The following is a 24,419-nucleotide window of genomic DNA, read 5'->3' on the forward strand; positions in this document are numbered from 1 at the left end:
GATTGTTTCTTTTTGGCACATAATAGCTTAAATTATTGAATAAAGGTACCAAGCATAGTCATCACAGTTTTTAAAAGCTAATTATGTCTCAAATTATATGGATATTCCACACTACTTTTGCGTAACACACCACTCAGTAAGTATCCAGTCTGACACATGAATGGTACCACTGCTAGCAGAACCACATGATTTCTGGATGGTTGCAATTTTGAAACAATAATTATCAAAATTTCATGACATTCTGATAATTAGTTTAAAGGTTACAAGTGGTTTTAGTCTCTCTAGTTTTGTAATTTTTAAAACAATAGATAAAAAAGAATTTCTTGTTTTATTAAGCATTGTTTTTTAAAAGGGAAAATACTGTTGAAGCAAATCAGTGGCGTGATTAGTATTATGGAGACTCTGCACCAAGAAAATCAACTATTAAGTTGTTAAAAAAAAGTTCCTTCCATAGGTTGTTAAAAAAGCAACATCATTGCTAAAGGATCTCATTTATAGCAATAACGAATCAAAACCCGAAGTTCAGTTTTATCCAAAGTCATTTAGAGCTAATTGATGAAAATTTTAACTAAGAACACCAAAAAACAACAACACAAAGTGAAAATTCATAAAAGTTGAAATTTTCGCATGCGTTGCAGAACTTTTTTAACTACAAAATGTCATTAAATGGTATACTGAATTTAAACGCGACCATAAAGACAAGTATGATGATGAACGCTCTGGTCGTCCAAAATCAACTGTTGTTCCGGAAAATATCAAAACAATTTATAAACTAGTTTTGAAAGTACGTAAAGTGAAGTTTTTTGAGATAGCTGACACCTTAAAGATATCAGAAGGTAGTATTTTATAAAGGTAGTATCAAGGAGTATTATGGGTATTATGGATAGTATTATGATGATAGTATAAATGGTTGCAGTATGGTAGTATTATGGATAGTATTATGATGATAGTATTAATGGTAATATTATGGTAGTATTGTATTAGGGGTATATGACGGTATTATTAGGGATATGAAGGTAGTATCAGAAGGCAATTTTTTCGTAAAAATTTGAGCATGCGCTATTTGCTTTGGAATTGGGTGCCGCGTTTACTCACACCGATCCAAAAAGAACAATGTTTCGATGATTCAGAACGCTGTTTGGAACATTCAATGACTTTTCATCATTTTAAAGAATACAATTTTAAATGGCAAAGTACAAAATTTGAGCAAAATCGGTTGAATAGTTCGTGGGGAAAAATGAATTTTAGATATCTGACTTTTCAAAATTGTTTATTATATCAACTAGCCTATTTTAATTATCTAATTAATTACATAGAAAAAATTAATTTGGATAGTTGAAGTCACCTCCATGAACCATATACATTGATTCCTAGAATGTGAAGATCCAATCTTCAGATCGAAAGTTATTCAAGGTGGTCCGTTTTTTTATTTTTCTAACTGTGCGTCAATGTTAATTCTGAAGAGTACATTTTGTTTGTTACTTTTCGATAAATTTTATCTCTAAGTTCAACACAAACTCACACGTCATAACTCTTTCAACTACTTTTAGATACATGAGTTTTATTCTACGACAACGTGAGGTTTCTGCTCTTTAGTGATCAACATATTTTTTCGACAACAAATGGGCATATACCTTAAAAAAATCATCAAGCAAATTCGGCTCAATTGTTTTGAAAATATGCTGCACGCTTAAGACATTCTAAATTAAAAAAGAAAGCTACATTAATTATTTTTATTATTTTATCGAATAAAGCATCAAATTTATTATACTCTAGTACTCTTTATTCATTTTGAACACTGAACCAAGCAGCCAAGCAGCTAACCAATTCAGATAAATTGGTTGACAAATACTTTTTAGACAATAATAAATTCTCTCACTTCATATCTTAAAATAATATCTATTGTCATCCTTTCCTGTTAATATATTTGAGTCTATTATTTATGGGAACACTTTGTGTTTTAATTTCTCTCGAGGAAAAGTAAAGAAGTATTTTATTCAGCGTTGAACGACCGACTCAATTCTGAATTTTCAACTATCAATGTTCAACTACGTAGTCTTGTAATTTTGAACCTAAATCAAAAGACAAGAGAATTTCTAGATGAAGCATTGAGACAAACTAGAATTTCTTAAGAACTTTTTAATGGAACTTACCTACGTTTGCGTTACTTGGTGAGTAAAACCACGAAAATTTCCCAAGCTTAGCCTAGTGGTAAGGAGACTCTAACTTATGATCCGTATACCACTGAGGATATATTTACGTCAGCACTATGGTTGGTGCGAGCCGGAAACAGATTTCGTATCAACCAGCCACTGTTAAGATTCGAAACTGGATTAACTCATTTAGAGGTGAATGCTCTATCCCTTGAGCCACCTCGATTCAAGATTATATTAATTACTTTTTATTACGCTAACAAATATAACATCAATTTTATTATACTCTAGTCCTAGCCGTGGTCCCTAAGGGGATAAAGTGCTCGCCTACCAATGAGGTGCCCCAAATTCGAATCCCAGGGGTGGCTGTTTGATACGAACTTTGCTTCCGGCTCGCACCGACCACAGTACTGACGTTAAAATATCCTCAGTGGTGGACTCCTCATGGGTTAGTATCCCCCGTGTTAACCATGGGAGGTTTTTGTGATTTTCTTCTCAATGCAACACAATTTCGGAATAGTTCCATCAAATAGTCCTCATTGAAGACAAATTTCTCCTAATAGTAGATCCAAGAGTTCCCGTGTTTCCTGGATTGTGTTTAGAATTACAAGGCTACGTAGTTGAACATTAAAAGTTCAGAGTTCAGAATTGAGTCTGTCGTTTATCACCGGATAAAATACTTCTTTATTTTTCCTGGAGAGAAATTAAAACATAAAATGTTCCCATTAATAATAGACTCGAATATATTAATAGGAAAGGTTGACAGTAGATATTATTTTAAGATATGAAGTGAGAGAATTTATTATTATCTAAAAAGTATTTGTTGACCGACTTATCTGAATTGGTAAGTTAAATTCAGTGGTCAAAGGAATAGAGAGTACTAGAGTATAATAAATTTGATGTTTTATTCAATAACATAATAAAAATAAATCTAACTCTCTTTTTTTAATTTAGAATATCTTAAGTGTGCAATCATATTTTGACGATTATAAAATACTCTTTCTGCCCTTTGGTCTCTGAACTTAATTTACGAATTTAAAAAAAATTAGCTGACAAATATTTTTTAGACATTAATGAATTGCCTTGCTTTATATCCTAAAAACTATATCCAATGCCATGTTTTCCTATCAGTATATTCGAGTCTGTTATTAATGGGGACACTTTATTTTCTAATTTCAATCGAGAAGAGAGAAAAGGAGTATTGAGGTTTAAACCTGTCAGACACGCATATTTCCAAAATACAAAGTGCTTTCATTAGCGAACGAAGAGCATTATAAAATTTTCTTTAGCCTACCTCTTCAAGATAAAAAAAAAATCTCCGTAATAATCCACTTTTGTGTTAAAGCTCATTACGTGAAGGGGCTAATATTTCATCTAAAAGGCTTTTCGGACCCCGAACACGGTCGCCGAGAATGAAAGCTAATTAGACACTCAGAAAAGCACGTCAATCGATAGACTCCTAAAGAGATATGCAAATCTCCGGAGAAAACAGCGATCAGAAATTCTGAAAAGAGAAAGAAGGGAACACTATCGGGACTGTACGGCGGATGCTTCTGTTCTTCATTCCCCCTATCTTTTCAATGGATGGCACAAATAGGTTTGTTTTTCTTCTTTTTGCAGAGTGCACCTACGAACGAGGAGGAGCTGGCGGGCTAATAAGCCCTTCGGACGTGAGCAAATCCATCTTGAACTACTCCCTTACTTGGAAAGTACCTCTTGATTGCACTTGGGTCATTCAAGTGGAACCCGGCTGGAAGGTGAGTTAACAGAGAATTCCTCTTTATATGAAAATCAGGTAAATGTTAACATTCGAATAAATACTGAATCAGCAAAACCCCCCAGGGAAGTAATTTACCGATCTGGTTTTCTCAAGAAAATTGGAAAAGGATAGACTTGATATTTTGAAAAGGACTACTGGGTTATGTCTACTTCAATTTGGGTACCCATGCGCTTGAATTAATTATCTTTCAATGTACTGTTTTTTTGTAGTATCGTTTTAAATATCCGTGATTCTGGTACCTTTATTTCTATAATAATAAATGAAAATTTGGAAATACAACAAAAAAATAAGAAATTTACTGACAGTTTATCTTCATGCGGAAAATGGAGCAGGAAAATATTGAGACACTTGGAACTGGATAAATCATTAAAATATATTGAGAGTAAGTNGTGACATAAATTTTTTAATGTTTTAAAAAGAAAAAAGGAAAAAAGGAAAACCACTGCTAGCATTTTCTCTTTCAATTAGTCAATCATCATAACTGTAAAAATATCAATCATCAAAACTGTAAATATCATAAATAAAACACGAAAGCGCAGCGCGAAATTTACATTGGAACTAATGAAGAACTTCGTCTTCTCTCTCGATCGTGACTCAGTGATTTAAGTAAGTTAAAATGTTAAATTACTTTATATTTACTTTTTGGTGCAACTGTATTTTATTTTGAAAGCATGTTTAAATACAATTAAATTAAAATTAATAAATCAAAATAATCTGAAATATAAACAATCAACTCCCCCCCTCCCAGCGGGCTGCGGTAAAATTATTAAACGTTGACAAGTCCGCGATGATAAAAAGGTTGGGGAACACTGCTTTATACAACTGAAGCGAAACACTTTCCCTCCAGTGATCGAGTAGGCCTGATTCATTGACAGTCGTTAACGTTTCAAGTTATAACGAGAACGCTTTGCCGTGATTGAAGTCTCCATTCCAATGCAGTTCGAGTGTGAGTCCATGCGATCTGTTTATCGCGTCAATGCAAACCGGGAACAAGACGGCGTAATGCAGTATCGTCATCTGTCTGAGAGTGAGGTAGTTACATGCTTGTAGTTCGATACCACCATTGTGGAAGAATGCGAGAATTATGACGGTGAGACCAGAGAACCGGGTAAGTAACCGTTATATTCCAACCATTATGGAGAAGGGCGTAAGTTAAAAAGCTTCATATTGATACCGCCGCAACACTTCATACAGTGGGACAAAAGTTCACATAGAAAATAATTTATGATTTCTTGAAATCACCATTGAACACGATTTTGTGACAAAGATAGAACTTACTGCTGACTGTTATTCTTGTGTGGTTTGCTTATTTGCATCTCAATTTTGATCTTGCGCATTGCATGTACTATGACAAGTTGCTTTTTAAATGGTTTGAAGAAATATTTTGCCAATCTTCGAGTCTGTTTTATGCCAGCAAAATTGTAAGAAACGATAAATCTGCATATAAAAGAATACCATTGGTACAATTAAGAAAAGTAGTGGAAGGAAAATAGTAAATAACACGTTTTTAACACTAAACGTTCTAAAATCCAAAATTTCAGAGTTTCCTAAAATATTCCTCGGCACTTTCGTCCACTATGATAATTTCACTTCTTTATCCTGTCTATTTCTATTTATTGACATTATTATCAGCCGACACATGAAATATTCATAAATGTTTGCAAAATAATAGTGCAATATATATAAAGATATAAAGATTTTTAGTGGATTTCTCGTTAGAGTTCTAGTTCATCCTTAGTTCAGTATATGTTTAAAAAAAATAAATGTTAACTGCAGAATTATTCAGCGCATTTTGAATATAAGTTTTAAACAATTTCAGCCTCTTAAAACACAAATAGTAAAATTTAAATTATGGAGATATTTGTCTTAAATTAAAGCAACGTTTTACAAACTCTCATTCTTCACCATGCAAGCTGTTTGAAAGCTAGATAAAATTGCAGTTTTTGATAGTTTATAAGTCATCAGAGAGATCCTGTGTTTGAATCCTGGACAAGGCATGGATGCTCTTTCATTCTCTGTACTCTCTGTCCTCATTGTGGGTGCAACATTGGCCCACCAAATATGGTGCCCCTGAACAAGTGGCCAACAAATCTGCCCTACTAATACCTGATTGGCAAGTGCCAATCGATTGGACATTGGAAAAAACATAAATAAGTAATTTATAAGTTAATAATTCGTTCAAAATACAATGAATAAGTTTTATAAATTATTTCGTAACTTTCGTAAACAATCTGTAAAAACATTCCTTCCGACTGGCAAGAGACACTTTAGGTATATATCTTGTCAATACGGCTTTTAATCTTTCTATCTTTCTATGGTGAATCTTTCTTTCTATGTGAATCTTTCTATGGTGATTTTCCACGAAATACGACAGGAGTCATCTTTTGTAAAAATCTGAGGAAAAACATGATTTTTATGGTGTTTAAGAAATACGAGGTACTTATTTGATTACTCTTTATTTTATGTTACTACCAAACAGCCAACTTGCATTAGTTTTATAATAACATTCACAAAGTATTGATTCGAATTAATATGATGTTTGGATCATTTATTTTTGTTACAATTTCAAAATAAAATTCCATTCTTTCGTGAAAATTTTTCTATTTTGTTTCAATTCAAAAAAAAAAAAAATACATTGACACAACTGAAACTAAGACTAATTTTTTTACAAAAAATTTCCACATAGTCTCATTTAACAGATTTTCCTTTTTTCGCACTTGTTGATTAAAAAAGAAAAAGAAAAAAACCGAACTTTAGAAGAAAAATCTCTTTTTTTGGAATTTAAGAGAAGAATATTTCGGAATCTCACCATTCCTTTTGTTCTCTGGTTTTGGAACCTAACGCTTAACTCGAAGAATGTTCGAATTAAATAAAATCTTTTCTCCATAAAAGGACACCTTTGTTAGTATTTTTTAGCTCTTTTTTCACGGTTTTTGGGACAAAAATATCTCCTTAAAGAACATTCCATCCCATCCCGACTTCTCCCACCCCTCTCTTGTGTCCCGGAATCCTCAAAAGAAATAAACAAACAATGAAAAGAAGGAACTTGGAACGCAATAGAAGGCTTCGACGCCTGAAGAAGGGGAAATTTCCCGCCGACTTGAATGACAATGAAGTAAAAATGGTAGCGGGTTCATTCAAATGGTAATTCCCTTCTTCTTTATTTTCTGCTACGAAGACTGTGGCTTAAGACAGCGTAGAAACGTATAGATAGACGTCACCGCAAAAAGGTAAAGCGTCTAATGCAAGAGGGATTTAACGCAAAGTAAAGGTGATGAAACAGTGGAATGAAATAACTGTTCCGGTTAAGAATTGTTAAAATAAATGCTTGGCAAAAAAGATTTCAATAGGCTTTATTTTCCTCTTTTTTTTGGGGGGGGGGCCATTTCGAAATTCATGAAACTCTTAGCTTTGCATTTAAATGGTAATAAAAATGATCTTTTTCACAAATCAAGAAGCTGCATTATTTATTTTGAGGAATAAATAATAAGTGTGAATTTCGTTTTGTTTCCCTAAAACATTTTATCATTTTACTTAGCAACATAACAATAGGATTGATATTCTAATTCTTCCTCTACTCTAATTAAAAATAGTTTGATCTGAAAAGGGTCTATCACTATCAATATCTATTTACTTTCCATTAATGTCTAAATTTCTTATATGCCTTGACTCAAAAGAAACTGCAATTAAAAAAAGTTCTTATTTATTTAACTAACTGAATATTTTCTTGTGTTAACTACTCCTTGAATTTTTAAAAGAATGAGAAAAAAAACATTTGCTTGTTGTGAAAACAGTCCTGTTTCAGATATGAAGAATTCTTGCAATTCTCGCGACGTATCACTCTACGTGAGCATAAGTTAAGATAAATATATACATTTTATCAAGTCCAAAAATTTCTAATACAAGCTAATTTTTAAAAGAATTTTAGCTAGGCTTTAACAAAATATCTACTTCATTTATTGCTGCAGAAAATTTTACCCACAGCTAGTATCCATGCTGTAAACTGTACCCAAAAAAAACATGCTAGAAGATTTTGTTTCGAAAAGAAAAATAACTCTGCGCACTCCTGTCATTTAATGTAAAGATAAGGGAAAATAAAGTGCTGGAGCAACTAAAGACACTGTTGAGGAGTGTGCTAGATATATTCTTTGGCACCAGCTGAGAATACGAGTGGGACTTATGTACTCATAGCCGAATACTCTAACTACAGTGAAAAAAAGTGTACACCTCCGACCAGAGGAAATGAAGAGTTGCTTTACACAATAAATGCTTTATACCAGTGTTCTCCAACCCCGGATCCGCGGACCGGTACCGGTCCGTGGATCAAATGGTACCGGGTCGCCCATTTCACTGAAACTGAATTTAAATTCCTAGGTTTATACAAGTTAAAACCAAATCCCAAATTAAAAATAGTTCCATTAAAAATTTATTTATTTAAAAAAAGGGAAGGGCAGTGACATAAATTTTTTAATGTTTTAAAAAGAAAAAAGGAAAAAAGGAAAACCACTGCTAGCATTTTCTCTTTCAATTAGTCAATCATCATAACTGTAAAAATATCAATCATCAAAACTGTAAATATCATAAATAAAACACGAAAGCGCAGCGCGAAATTTACATTGGAACTAATGAAGAACTTCGTCTTCTCTCTCGATCGTGACTCAGTGATTTAAGTAAGTTAAAATGTTAAATTACTTTATATTTACTTTTTGGTGCAACTGTATTTTATTTTGAAAGCATGTTTAAATACAATTAAATTAAAATTAATAAATCAAAATAATCTGAAATATAAACAATCAACTCCCCCCCTCCCAGCGGGCTGCGGTAAAATTATTAAACGTTGACAAGTCCGCGATGATAAAAAGGTTGGGGAACACTGCTTTATACAACTGAAGCGAAACACTTTCCCTCCAGTGATCGAGTAGGCCTGATTCATTGACAGTCGTTAACGTTTCAAGTTATAACGAGAACGCTTTGCCGTGATTGAAGTCTCCATTCCAATGCAGTTCGAGTGTGAGTCCATGCGATCTGTTTATCGCGTCAATGCAAACCGGGAACAAGACGGCGTAATGCAGTATCGTCATCTGTCTGAGAGTGAGGTAGTTACATGCTTGTAGTTCGATACCACCATTGTGGAAGAATGCGAGAATTATGACGGTGAGACCAGAGAACCGGGTAAGTAACCGTTATATTCCAACCATTATGGAGAAGGGCGTAAGTTAAAAAGCTTCATATTGATACCGCCGCAACACTTCATACAGTGGGACAAAAGTTCACATAGAAAATAATTTATGATTTCTTGAAATCACCATTGAACACGATTTTGTGACAAAGATAGAACTTACTGCTGACTGTTATTCTTGTGTGGTTTGCTTATTTGCATCTCAATTTTGATCTTGCGCATTGCATGTACTATGACAAGTTGCTTTTTAAATGGTTTGAAGAAATATTTTGCCAATCTTCGAGTCTGTTTTATGCCAACAAAATCGTAAGAAACGATAAATCTGCATATAAAAGAATACCATTGGTACAATTAAGAAAAATAGTGGACGAAAAGTAGTAAATAACACGTTTTTAACACTAAACGTTCTAAAATCCAAAATTTCAGAGTTTCCTAAAATATTCCTCGGCACTTTCGTCCACTATGATAATTTCACTTCTTTATCCTGTCTATTTCTATTTATTGACATTATTATCAGCCGACACATGAAATATTCATAAATGTTTGCAAAATAATAGTGCAAGCAAAAGCCAACTTAATAATTTCATTGAACTTATCAAAATCAAGTGTTTAGTATTCTTAGAAAAATTTTTATATATAATTGTATAGAATATTTTTTTATTCTACACTGCTGGCCATTAAAATTGCTTGTACGGAAAATAGTAGAATGATATTTTTTAGACACATAAATTATAGGGAAACAACAAATAATTAATTTACAAGAAATTAGGGTGTATAGATCCTGAGAAATCAGTACCAAACATTATCACCTCTAGCAGAAATAAAAGCATTTTCTACCTGAGCAAAAAGTCAAACAGAGCATTTTCATCTGAGCCTTATATTTCATCGAGCATTGTATGACATTTTCAGAGACTTAACTCAATACAAGATTATGTCTCCGTTCATTGACAATAGTAATTGGTGTGACGGTTGCTCAACAACCATTAAATAAACTTTTCAATTGTTCAAATGGAAGGCGAACGTGCTGGCCACGGAGACAATCTAGGAAGGTCAAGACAATGCAGACAATATGCAGTCATGCACTATTCTTCTAAAAAAAAAAAGAGCGTTGAAAAGATCTCAAATCTGGGGTAGAGTCACGTTTCTTGAATCCTGAAATCTAATGTTTGGCATTCAAAATGCTAGAAATTCAAGCAATAGATGATCGAACCCGCGTATCTAATAGCAATCAACATAATCACTGCAGATAATGGACCAGTATGACGATGTCGAATGTAAGTTGGTAACGTGCGTTCTACATGATACCGCTGAACACGGATAGGGCAATAATGATTCTGTATACAGACCAGGTTTTCGATTATAAAGGTAACATACCTCCATTCATCGTCTAGGTTAATCACATTACTGCAGATACTCTTATCAGTGATGCAAGGAAGAAGAATCCTTTGTTGCCACACTGGTAGTCCATTCTACATCAAACGTTGTCGAACCGTTTGAGCCCTAACTTATTGCCTTGAAAACAAACTTCTTTCCATACTCATTGTTCATAAATATAATTGTGGCTGTGAGGATAAGAATGCTCTTTCCTTGGCTGTTAGAAGTGGGGCGGCGCTGAAATCGTATGACCGTCCTGAACCCATCAATCCATATTCGTTGCGCATTTAAGTATCTCGACCTGCAATAATAGAAATGGATAAACCACAACCATGGTAGGCTCTAATTCGTCCTTGAAATCAGACGCATTTAGGTGGTAGGTATTTTGTTCTGCTTACACGAGCCATCATAACACCGTTTAAAGCCAAAAATAACGTTCAAATGAAAATTGGATTTTAGAAAATTGCTATCGAAGCTCGTCTTTTATAAACACTATAGGTATCGCCACTGCCACCTTCTTTACATGAATTTTGAAGATCTAATCGTTTGCATATCTCAACATGTTTTATCTATCACACAAATCTTTCTGGTTGGTCAATTTTAATAGTCTGCAGTGCATGGAAAGGCGACACAGAAATTCGTCCTTGGCATTAGTTTCAGCACCCAAGCAATTAATCCTCTTCTTAAACTATTTGCAGCTCATGCCTTTGCAAATTAAAATTCTGAACATATGCGTTTCTACACTATGAAGTAGCACAACAATAGATTAAAAAGAAAACAATTTTCAATAAACTAACAAAAAAATGCTATAATTTTTCATAAATTTAAACTTTTTATCAATTAGTTTATGTATTTTTAAACTTGTGATTAATTCTCCTTATTCATGTATTATTTTATTTGTTACAATTTCAATCTTGATTTTGTTCAAAGGAAAATAAAATTCATATTTATTCTTATTATATTTTAGAATCTTTATGCGCAACCCAATCCCCTTTAAACATCGTCTGAAGATATGAATATTCCTTTTAATGAATACGAAACAAGTCAAAATTTGAATTCATTTTGTTTAGAATTATTCAAGAAGAATTAATTTACAGCCACTCTGTTTAAAATATAAGAAGAAAAACCCTTTGATACGGCTCTTGAATTAATTGCAGTGGATAAACACGAGACCTCATCTCCTAAACTAGACTGTCTATAGTCTAGACTTGCGACAAATGTTATTTTTTTTTGTCTTAATAAACATCTCTTTTTTTTCTTTCCCTTTCGAATTTCTGTATTATTCTATTTAAACTTATAAATAAATACGTTTCTTTTTCATGCGTTTTGTTTAATAACATGATACATATCTACAAAGGACTATATACTTCTAGTGGAGTTAAATTCGTAATTTGTTTTAATGTATCAATTAATAAAGAATAAATAAACTTAATTTTTTTTGCAAAGAAATAGAAGAATTTTCGAGACTTTAACGAGAGCTTCTTTCTAGAAACTCTTAATTAATTTGTCGAAATGAAGTAATTAGAATTTAAAACTAGTTTATAACTTTTATATTATTCATTATGCCTATTTTTCTTAGTTTCTTTAGCCTTTGATTAAAATCTGAGATTAATGGTAAAACCCTTTTATGAGAATTTTTCATGACAAGTATTTTATTTTTTTATAACCGTTGTTGAGCAGCCCACACAATTTTGAGTTTACGACTACTAATATTCAACTCCGTATCCTTTTTTTTAACCGAATCCAGAAAATATGGGAAATGCAGGATCAAGCATTGGAAGAAATTTCGCCTTCTTTTTGACGTAATTTACCCGCATTTGCATTACATGGAGAGGAGAACCACGAAAACCTCTGACGGAAAGAGAACTCTAACTCATGATCTGTCTTTCACTGAGAATATTTTACGTCAGCACAGTCGCCTGTGCGAGTTGGGTGCAAATTCGTATCGACCAGAATTCGAACCTTGTTCACCTCATTGGGCATAACATGTATTGTGATTAAAATTTCATGGCTTTATACATGAAGAAAAAAATATGGTCAAAACTATCAGAGAATAGTAAAATTTACAGTGTATATAGACTCTATAGAAACACTAAAAAGTTCAGCAATTTTTACCGAAGCACTTCGATAATGATTTTAGTAAAATTAACAATGAAATGTTATCTTATATGTTATACAAATTTAGCACATTTATGAGAATACCTTAGAGAAACAATAAATGGTTCATAAAAACCAGTTATTTGGTTAAATTTACTTTCCAGTTTTGCACTTTTATTAAATGAGAAGTAATAAAGAAACTTTAATTGTGAAAACAAGAATTTCTGGTAAATCTCATTACCATATGAACGGAAAAATTACTAAATTAATATTTTAACTAGCGTATTTTTCGATTTCATTAACCAGAATTATGATTTTTTTTTACCAGAAATGGCATTACCATACAGTGCGGTAATTTTACCAGAACTTTTTTCTCCGTGTAGTAAATAACATTATAAGTCACGCACTGTCTGTTGTTATTGTTTGTTTATTGTTTTTTTTTCTGTCGGTCTATTGTTTTGGTTAAATTAATCATTTATTTTTTTTCTTTATTTATTCATCTATTTATTTATTTTTTTCAAAAATTATTTCCGAAGCGTGTATATTTTTAGCTGTTTTTATAGTTTAATTTTAGGAAGAAAATGCTTTAAATTTCAAGTTTCTTGGCAGTATAATGTATATACATCCTAGAAAATCTAATAATTTTTTATCAGTTTATTTCTGACTTAAAAGGAACACCTAATATAGTATATTGTATAATATATTAAATAAAAGTTGCCTCAAGTGTTACAACTCTCTCCGACCATGGTAATTGAATACATGCTCACTTTTGTCGTTGGTGTAAACTTTTAAAGTAGTAGCCCTTAACCATTTGCAATAAAAAAAGTAAAACTAGCTGAACTAGAATTAGATTTTCCCCAATTGTATATGTTACCGGCAAAGTATAAAACGGCGGCATTGTATGGAATGTCTAGGCATTGTATAGAATGCCTGACGTTTTCAGGCAAAGTATGAAATGTGAGAAGGATTACATACTTTGCCTAGGCATTGCATAGAATGCCTAGGCATTCTATACAATGCCGGATGCTATTTAGGCAAAGTATGAAATAAACGTCCTGATGAGGTTATTATGTAAATGATGTGAGCGTTACTGTGAATAAGCGAAATTGGTGGTTGTTAGCTTTCCCCGGTGAATGTTGACAATCACATGGTCGCTTTGGTGAATGCCCGAAATATTTATTACATCCGATTTCATATTAAATTATTCGTGGATATAATTACATTTATTCGATATTTTAATACTTACTGACGATAGATTAGAAGAGACATCAGTGTGTGGAGTATCGGGCAAATGTATACCGGGTAGTGACCCTTGACCTTAAAAAAACATCAGTGTAGGGCATACCGGGCTATGGCATTTGACCTTAAAAAAACATCAGTGTAGGGTATGCCGGGCAAGGGCACTTGATCCTAAAAAACATCAGTGTAGGGTATACCGGGCAACGGCACTTAACTAGACCTAGTATATATTTCGAACATTTACCAAAGGTCCAGTCATACTAGTTCTAGTTAAATGCCATTGCCCGGTATACCCTACTCTGATGTTTCTTCTAATCTATCGTCAGTAAGTATTAAAATATCGAATAAATGTAAAACTACCGATTTCGGTCATTGACAGTAACATGCATTTCTCAAAAATAAAAATTTTATTCTGAAAAAATACTGAGAGTGCCATTGTAAAACATTTATTCAAAATGTGGAAAGAAAATTAAAAAGTTATGCAAAACAAAATTTAAGCCTTTCTTATTAAGGGAAGCAAAATTTTCCTATAAAAAATATGAAATTAACCTACTTGTTGCAACATGGCAGGCTTGAATGACATTTTTATTTACATTTCATTAAATTTTACCTTGTGAATTTCATTAAATTCCTCCATTTCCATGTAGTACAGTAAAAAAATAATTTTTGTTATTTGTCAAAAGTCACGAGCCACGCGTTAAAAGTCACGAGCCTTGCCAAGTGATATTTGAAACGAATGGGAGATGCATTTTATACTTTGCCGGTTTCTCATTTGGCAATCTATAGAATACCTAGGAAATGTGTGAAGTATAAATCATTTCATACTTTGCCGGCTAATTTTAGGCATTCTATACAATGCCTAGTCATTCTATACAATGCCGGATTTCATACTTTGCCGGTAACATATACAATAAAAAAAGCTAGGAGAGATAAATGTAAGACGAGCAATGTCAGAAGCAGAGGTGTATTCCCGTGTAATTAAAACTCTTTCTGAATAAATACAATTATTGTATTGTAACCCTCATCATTAAAAATATCATCATTTGCAGCAATAGTATTGCTAATTTTTCAGAAAATATCATTTTATTGAATGCTGTATGGAGTAAACTGACATCACTTTGTCTACCGGTAATCCAACAACGATCAATCCGTTGCAGATGAAATCAATAAGAATCCGTTTCGATTGGGATAGGAATAAGAATCACCCGAAAGGAATCGTGCAAACTAAAATTAATTGAATGATAGTGGAATACTGATCTAGTTCAGCCTCTGTCTTTCACATCTCCATACATAAATTTCATTAACGTTTTTCAAAAATAACTTTTAAAGAAATAACCTGCAACTTATCACGCACTTCTATTGCTGAACTATCATCTCCAGTATTAAAAATCATTTCCTTTAAGAGAATTCAATATCATAAGTCCGCAACTTTAAGCATCCCTTAAGGTGAACTGTTGACTTCGGCAGATTATACAGGACAACAACTTTTTGTTGCATTTTTACAAATACTTCATCTTGTCTAATTCGGGTGTGGAGATTTAAAATCTGTAATTAGTTTTGCCCCTAAAGCTACATTTTTTTAATAAATTTTTTTTAATTTATTCATTTTTTATTGATATTTACACTGTTAAAAACATTATTTATTACTGGGCGTGTCGAAAAATTTGCGACAAACTTCTAGGGAAGTTAGAACACATTATCTGGATCGAAATTTCATAGGAACCCATGACGTAGTGTGTGGTTAGGGTATTTCTATTATGTGTGGTCTGCACACAAAGAAACTGTTCATAATAAGGAAACACCCCTAGACGCGTACGGTGATATTTCCAGGCATACGTTCCTTTTCAATTTTAATCGCGTGCTCTTACTCCCCCTAAAGTTTTTCGCAACATTTATGAAATTCCCTGTAACATAGAGCATTTTAAGACTTGTATATTTTGAAAAATATAGACTAAAAATGTCATTTAAGAAAATCTGAGCTTAGAGAAAAAAAGGATTGCAGATTTGAAATCAACGATACGAAAGATCTAAGACCTGTTAAAAAAATCTCATGAAGCAGAAAACAAAAATAATGTGCCCCTCTGTTATCTAAGAGAGCGTGTTCAACATATTAGATTTTGCAATAAAAAGAAGTCAACATAAAAACAAAAATAAATAAAACAATTCCTTATGAATTTCATGGTAAGTGTCAAGTTTATAATCCTCGAAAGAAAAAATAAATATTATCCTGGAATTCGAATATTTATTAAGAGGAAATCGGCAGCATTCCCGTTAGGACGTGACACCGACAGGATTCTCATTTGGGTCACAGGATCGGGAACAAATAAGACTAGGATCTATTCATTCGTCAAAAATAAATTAACTTTTCCCTGATATTTTTAAGTATTTTACAAGCACGGGGTCCGACAAAGTTAATAGATGTGTCATTCTGCTCGTGACGCAATTTCCTTTCTTACGAAACTTACCCGTCAAGATATTTCTCCAAAATGAAATAATAATCTACCATTCCAATATCATGAAGCTTGTCAAAATATTTTTGATCTCTTCGAATAATTATAATGGGGGAAAATATTTTTGTGATATCATCGTGTCTGTTTAAAATAGATGATTATCTTTCGAATTTTGACAGATTTAATAAATTTGAATGATTCTTCCCTTAAATCCGAGATTTAAAATAAATAAAATGAAATAAAAATCTTTCAAATGGTATAAAACGAAGTAAATAGTCTAGGGGAAACAGCAATTAGAATATATGCAACAATTGTCTAATTGCGAAAGGAAATTTTGAGCAAAGAGTTTTGCAGGTCACGAAGTAAATTCAAAAAGAAAGTGCAGTTATACTAGCGAGTGATTAAATATAGATTTGAAAATGAATAGTAGGACAATTTCTTTTCTCAATAAATTTTTTCACACATTTTTTTTATTAATAAACAGTTGAAGAGAAATCATTAATAATATATATAGTCTTTCGTTAACTGATGATGCATTTACTTAAATTTTCAAAAAGTTAAGGCACCAAGAATAGAAACTTCAGAAATACTTATTATTAATTTACCAGCACCAACTCATTTTAAATTTATAAAGCTAGTTATGTAGTAAGTAAGAAAGCTAGTAATAGTAAATGTTAAATTTAACTTTGGCAATAATCAATAGCTACCCATGAGGATATGTATTATTGTGACTCTGTCAACAGTGCGCAGAGTTGCACTTTGCTATTCAGTTGCAAAGTTGCAGTTCAATAGCACTTTCCTTTTCTCCAAATTTATATTCTAAAACATTTTCTAAAATTAAAAATTATTTTTTTCATCGAATCTATAAAAAAATTTATATGCTGATTTTTTTATGCAGATTGTTTTCCGCAAAATGAGAGATATTTTAAGATGCGCATAGTTATTTTTTCCCTGATTAAAAATCTACTGAACAAAACATGTACTTTTTCAATAATTAAATTTTTACTATTGCCTATCTTACACAAAAGCTGAATTTATTTTGAATCTGAACGATTATACCTTTATACATCTTTTCATACCCGCACCAATTTCTATAGCTTATGATATCATAATTATATTATTCTCTTTCTGATATCTAAAGTCGGATTAAAGTCAGTCACCGCTTAAATTAACTGAACACCTTGTAATTTAATTTGTTTAATGAACCAATAACTACAGAAAAGTTAACTACTTTTTTATAATCACACCAATTTCTGTAACGAGTGATATTATAATTATATTTTGCTCTTTGTAATATCTAAAGTCAGATATTTTAGCTCATCGCCGAATACAAATGAGCGACCTGAGGCTTTATTGGTTTAACGAACCATTATCTACAGTAGAGTCAAAGGCTTTTTATACTTTTACAAATTTCTTTAACGCGTGTTATCGTAATTATATTTTTCTCTTCGTAATATCTAAAGTCTGATCTTTTAGTTCGTCGCCGCACGTAGCTATAGTTCATTTTAAACTAACATAGGTTCCGATTTAACAACCTGGCAGTTCACACCTTATCTCGATTCAAGGTACAAATATTATTGCTCAAAGTTAAACCAATTTTTCTGAGGATGTGTATAACCCAAAATCATCAAATGCATGTTGAACTATAATATCGGTAAAATCTATTGCATCCTTAATACTTATCATGCTTTTAAATCTTAGTTACACGTTACTATGGTTCAACTAGAGTCGAATCTCGTTTCAATTTAGCACCTTTGTAGCAAAGTCAACAGCACATTTCGATTCATGGTATTGATGCTATGTTAAAAGGTTGAACCGTTTTCCCGAGAGTGTAACCCGAAACATGCAAATGCGACGCTAAACTGTAATGTATTCAGAATAATTATTATAATTATTTTTTCAGTGATAATGAAAAAGCAGTCATGTAAAGATTATAAAGAAAGATTATCTAGAAAATCTGCCTAAATTTCAGTTTTTCGATAACTGGCAGACAAGTAAACTACATTTGTAGTAATTTGTCTATTCTAAGAAACAATTTAACATGAAACGTTTCGATGTCCATTTCTTGTCGTTCCATTCAAGAGAACTAAAAGAGAAAAACACAACTCATTTTGGCTTCACTCTTAAAATATCAGTTCAACAAGGAATCGTAATGTCGGTATCTTTGAACCATAATATAATGCGATTTCACAGCAACCTTAATGAGGAGTTAAATTTTATGATAGTATCATATAAATCAGATATGAGGAACTTTTTCCTTAATAGAAAAGTCATTTTTAAATTAGGCACTGATAAAGGAGGTCACATAAATTGATTGACCTATCTATGCGACTTTTGAGAAATTACTGTAGTTTTTGTACAATTTTATCACTTTATTACATTATGTAAAAATAATGCAAAAAATCAGTAAGTCATTTAATAAAATAAAAATTTACAATATAAAACTTTTTGTATATACATAAGTCTAATAACTTATTATAATATTAATATTTAATACATTTTTTTATACAAAATGCTTTTTTAAAAAAGAATAATAAAGTAGAAATATTTTCCAATAAATACTTCTTGTCAAGTTTCAGTACCTTCTAAATTGAAATATTCTTTTAAAAGTTAAATAGTGTTTATTTGCATTCGCTTTTTTCAAAGTAGTCAAAACGGTATTGTTCAATAAACACACCATTTTACCTTTCACCGAAGTATAATCTGACTCCCACTCTACGTTAAATTTTCATTTAATTTTCTTCGCTTGCAATTTGACATAATGGAGAGAAAAAAACTATTATCAAGTAGTATCTTTTAGAAAGCGCATAATTACTAAAAATACAGTAATACAGTAAAACCATGCATTGTATGTAACATGGAAACATTTTCGGGCATATCTATATTTTTATGGGCATGATAGCCTTACGGGAATAAATTTATTTTTACTGTTAGTGACTGAAACACTTTTATCCTTCACTAACCATAGTCAAGTATTATAATTTCTTAAAGTGTAACATAAGTAATTTTAAAAAATTATGCTTGTAGGTAACATTTGAAAGCACACAAAGATAAATTGTTTTAAAATTTAAAATAATTATAAAATAAAAGCATAAAGATTATACTTGGTCTCAATAATTTATCGACACTTTAGCTATCTGATAGCTTTTTAGTCAAAGTACATACGTGGAACTACTAACTATTTAAACGATTCTAAACGTTTTAGTTATCAAATTGTTTAAATTTTTTACCGAATTGTAGATAAGAAAAAAGAACATTTTTTTTAAATATCTTTCAAATAAAATACATTATTAATGCTAAAAACTCTAAAATAGTTAAAAATTCTCTATGAGTCTTGTAAGCTAAAGAATTTATTTACACTAGTTCAAGAGAAATTGTATTTTCTTTTTCTTCTTTTTTCAAGATCTGTGACATCCTTCAAAAATAAAGAGCAATAAAACGGATCAACTTAAAGTATTATGGGACAAAGCTATTATTTCGATTCTTCACTTTACTATTAGACTTGTTTTTATGTTATTGTGTCATTCTCTCAAAATAAAGCATTTATCGGAAGTTTTTGTTTGTGTTTTCGAAATAGGACAAACTTCTTTGATTACTGAAACTCTTTCTAAACTGTGTAATTCGATATCTTTTAAGCTTTGTTGTTTTTATCAAAACAATTCATCCGAAAATTTCTTTCCTTTATTGCCAATATTTTTTCACTTATTAAATTGGAACAAACGTGTACGGTATTTAATCTTCTTATGATTTATACTTTTCTTTAATTTTTGCAGCGCTGGAAAATAGTTTAATGTTTTTTTTTTAAATTAAATTATGATGATTAATGATTGTGATAAATTATATTTAATTGTATAAGCGTCAAGTAATATGAAAGCATTTCATTAAGACTTATACACTATAGAATTTTTGATAGGGTTGTAATAAAAAAAATTTCACAAATTTTATCAACACAGTGTGCGCTATTAACAGGAAAATAAATAACTATGTTTTATGCTGCTTCTCAGAAAATTCCAACTGATATATTTGCAGGGTTGCAATAAGATTATAATGGTAATTGTGAAAACATTATTTATAGTTTTTTTCATTTAGCAACGAAATCTATCGATAAATTATGTAACTAATTTTAGAACATGGGCAAAAATATATAATTTTCTAAGCAGAACCCAGCAAGCCGTTCAAGCAATTTGTTTCCAGCAATTTCCTTCCGTTATTCTTTATTTTGCTCCTTTATTTTTTTATTTATTATTTTGTTAATTTACTTATTTTTGTGTGTTTGTTTGTTTTTTTGCTTGTTTCTTTCTTTCTTTCTTTCGCTCTTTGTTTGTTTGTTTGTTTGTTTGTTTGTTTGCTTGTTTGCTTGTTTGTTTGTTTGTTTGTTTGTTTTATTTTTTTAAATGATTGGTCATTTTTGGTGCTCTCGATATTCTCATTTAAAATTAACCAATAGAGTCTCTAAGGATGACTTTAAATATCGAGTTATTATTTAAAGCTATGAAAACAGAGCATTAAATAATAGCAGAAAATCTGGTTTTTACTTAAAAAATATGTAATCTTATAAGTAAATTTATAATTCCTCTAAAATGTTTATTTTTAAAATGGAATACAATTAATTAAACATATTAAACGATTTTAGTTACTTTTAATTATTGCATAAAAGATAATAAATTTAATTGTTAATTTTTTTTTTTGCTTATTACCCATTGTAAAAACTGTGGCGAGCTTTTTTCCGAATTTAATGTTAAACAATCCAAAAATTTGTGTAAATAACAAATAAACACCAAATTAATCCTTCATATCCAATTCAATGGGAGTAGTTGAATCTAAAACACTTAAAATTGAAAATATTTGTACCAAGTTGCAAGCAATTACACTATGCGCTAGATATTTTCACTTCCAAGAACATCAATGCTGATGCACTTTTTCACGTCGTCACGAATTGACGTGAAATTGTCGAAAGTTTTCACGTTATTGCACTGAAACTAATTTTGTTGTTACAGAATGTATGGATATTATTAGTTGTGTAATAAGGATATTTATATCTTTATATTTGAGTCACTGTAAGCTATAATTGAGTAAAATTGAATCACTGTAAGCCGCTTTTGTTCCGCTAAGCCCAGTTCAAATTGGTCTTAATATTCTCATTATACTACGAGCATGTTTGCTATACAAACTAATTTTATTTTAGGAATTAATAAGCACGATCATCCTAAATGAATGATTTTTACTTTATTTTGTGACACAAAAAACCGATTTACTGTATCTTATGTGAATCTTCATCTTAATGTAATTATAAATATTAGTGCTACTAAACATCAAAATTTGATGGTAGCTGCTAAACATCCTAATCCTAAATTAATGATTTTTACTTTATTTTGTTTCATAAAAATAACTTTACTGTATCTTAAATGTGTCTTATCCTAATGTAATTATAAATATTTGTGCTACTGATCATTAAAATATGGTGTTAGCTACTTAACACCAAATAGGGTTAAAAAAAAACGTTACTGGTGTTTCAGGACAGCGTTTTTGATTTAAAGTAGTTGCTACCATTTTCAGAATTAAAATACCCGAGCATTTCTTAATCTTATGTATTTTTGTTGCCTATTTCTTTAGATTTGGTGAAAAACAAAATGCACTACTCCACTATGTAATAAGAAATTTATACACCCTATATCTGCTTTGGTTACTTAAATTTAGTTTATATTTTAAGCAGACTATGCTTTGTAAAGGATTCAATCAGAAAAAAATCTGAAAATATTATTTTTTAATTAATAAAATTGCACCGAATAATGTGCAATATATTGGGCACTGGTCCTCCGGAAATCTTATAATATTTTTATGCAAAGAATGCTCTGTAAAATACTCAAGCAGAAAAAAGTCACATGAAAAATAAATATTACGAACAAGCTTAATGTATTACAGTGTGAACAATTTTGATGCATAGTTGTCACCAATTTTATTGTTGAGATAAACTAAATTCATTTTTAAGTGGGCCGGGATAGCCTGGTTGGTATGGCGTTGGGCCCCTGTCCTAGAGGTCGTGAATTTGATCCGAGCAGGCCGAATGCTCCCCGTGTAGTAAATGGTGACTGGTGCGCGTTAAGTTTGTCGGGTCACTCAGTCTTCCAAATTCCCAATCAATACCTCTGGAGCGCTGGATTGGAGACTGATCGTTCTCTGGATCAGGTCAAAATTACGATTTGTGGATGAATGAATGCATGAATGGGTCCACCTTTGGGCTGTGACGTGTGTGTGGTGCCACTAAAAAAAACTTGGTCATAGATGGTGCCACTAAAAAACAAGAAACGCATTCTACTTTAAATTCGCTTAGTTTACCTAAGCTGGCTTTCTTTAACAAAAATTTCAGTGTATCTTAACACCAAAATTGCTGAAAATTACTACATAACATTTGGATCTAGGTGTTTCACTGCATCAAGAATGTTCTTTTACACTATTTGGTGTAAAATAGCGGTCACCATTTTTGCTATTCAGTAACGCTAAAATTTCTAATTACGATGTGATACACATAAGAGCCAGTAAAGTTATATTTACGAAACAATATAAAGCAAGAATTGTTAATTTAGGATGCATATTAATTTGAAACTGATAAGACCCGAAGAGACAAACAATTTAACAGAAACAGATGGTAATTAAATATAATAAAATTATTTTATACAGTTCACTGACTTATGTAAGTCCTCTAATGAAAATATAATTACTTTTACTATAAAGACATACGTGCCATTTATTCGTATTTCTATTCACTTCTATTTCTTCGGAATGATCAGTACCTTGCGAGATGAAAACAGCCTCTCGCCATACTCTTAATGCGAACAATTACCGTTGTCGTCAGACGGTTTCCAAATTTACTCCAACATTGAAAAAAATTATTCATGAATGGAGTAAAAGCATCTGATCTTGGTGTAAGCATCCTTATTTTATGGAGTTTAGATTTAACTACACCCTTTAAAATGTACATGCACGCTCGATTCAGTATTAACTTGAAATAACTCACAATTTTTAAAGTTTCTGAAGAGCGATTTCAGTTGGGTATTGCACCACAGTTTTTACAGTATACATAAAACAGTAAGCTACTAAGACTTATACAACTATCACTACAAATTTCTATTCAGCTTTCACAACAAAAACATTTTTTCCATTTTCATATTTTTGCCACAACCAGTTTTTTTTTTTTAAATTATGCGCAGCACAATCAGCAACTTGGAATTGGACAGCTATCATTACAAAGCTTATTTCTATTCAACTCTAGAGTGTCAAACATCGAAAAAAATGCAGCGTTATTTCACAACAAAAATTTTTTTTTTTCTACTTTCCTAATTTTGGCAGAACCAGATTTTATTTTCCAAGTCATACATAAGACAGTAAACAACTTGGACACGCATCAAAAAAACTAAAGACACCCACCAATAACTCTACTGGACAGCATTTCAAAAGAATATAATTTTCCAGTACCGTCTCACCATTTTTTAGTCCTTTGTGTACATAATAGAAAAAAAAATTAAAACAATAGGAAGAAAAAGGGATTTTTCTCTCTAAACCTTTGCGTTTTGTTCGTTATTCACTATACCTAGCATCACATTCATCAGACCCAAGTTTTATTTTATACATGCATGGAATTACAATCTTCAATGTTGGTTAAATCCAGGTAATCATAATATGTAAAACAAATCTTAGGAACAAGTTTAATGCCTTAGAAATTATTACAAAGCATATTTCCTTTCAGCTCTTGAGAATCAAACATGGAATAAAATTGCAGCCTTATTTCACAACCAAAATCAAAAACATTTTTTCTATTTGCCTACTTTTGAGAGAACCAGTTCGTCTTTCCAAATTATGCTTAAAACAGTAAGCAATTTGAACACGTTCTAAAAAAACTAAAGACACCCACCAATAACTCTCATTCTGAAATAAAATGTTATTTAAACTACTGGACTGTATTTTACAGTCATATAAATTCCAAGTACTATCTCAACTTCTTTTTTTAATCATTTGTGTTTACATAATAAGCATATTTTCTCTCTAAACCTATGTTTTTTCATAATTCTCTATACTTCATATTTCCTTCTATAAATACAAATTTTATTCTATAAATACGTAAAATCAATTTTGACTTTGCTTTTAAGCAT

The 24,419-nt window shown here is 31.3% G+C and overlaps 1 protein-coding gene across 2 annotated transcripts in view; it reads left to right on the forward strand.

Annotated features, from left to right (window-relative positions):
• The window catches only part of LOC107456457 (neuropilin and tolloid-like protein 2), a 330,240-nt gene that overhangs the window by 292,325 nt on the left and 13,496 nt on the right, over positions 1–24,419 (forward strand). For both annotated transcript variants that reach the window (XM_043042842.2, XM_071180165.1), the window contains exon 8: positions 3,774–3,910. In XM_043042842.2, coding sequence (XP_042898776.1) covers positions 3,774–3,910 — 137 coding nt within the window. The remainder of the gene's footprint in view (positions 1–3,773; positions 3,911–24,419) is intronic.

The sequence above is a fragment of the Parasteatoda tepidariorum genome, chromosome 4 (assembly GCF_043381705.1).
Source record: "Parasteatoda tepidariorum isolate YZ-2023 chromosome 4, CAS_Ptep_4.0, whole genome shotgun sequence".
Taxonomy (NCBI): domain Eukaryota; kingdom Metazoa; phylum Arthropoda; class Arachnida; order Araneae; family Theridiidae; genus Parasteatoda; species Parasteatoda tepidariorum.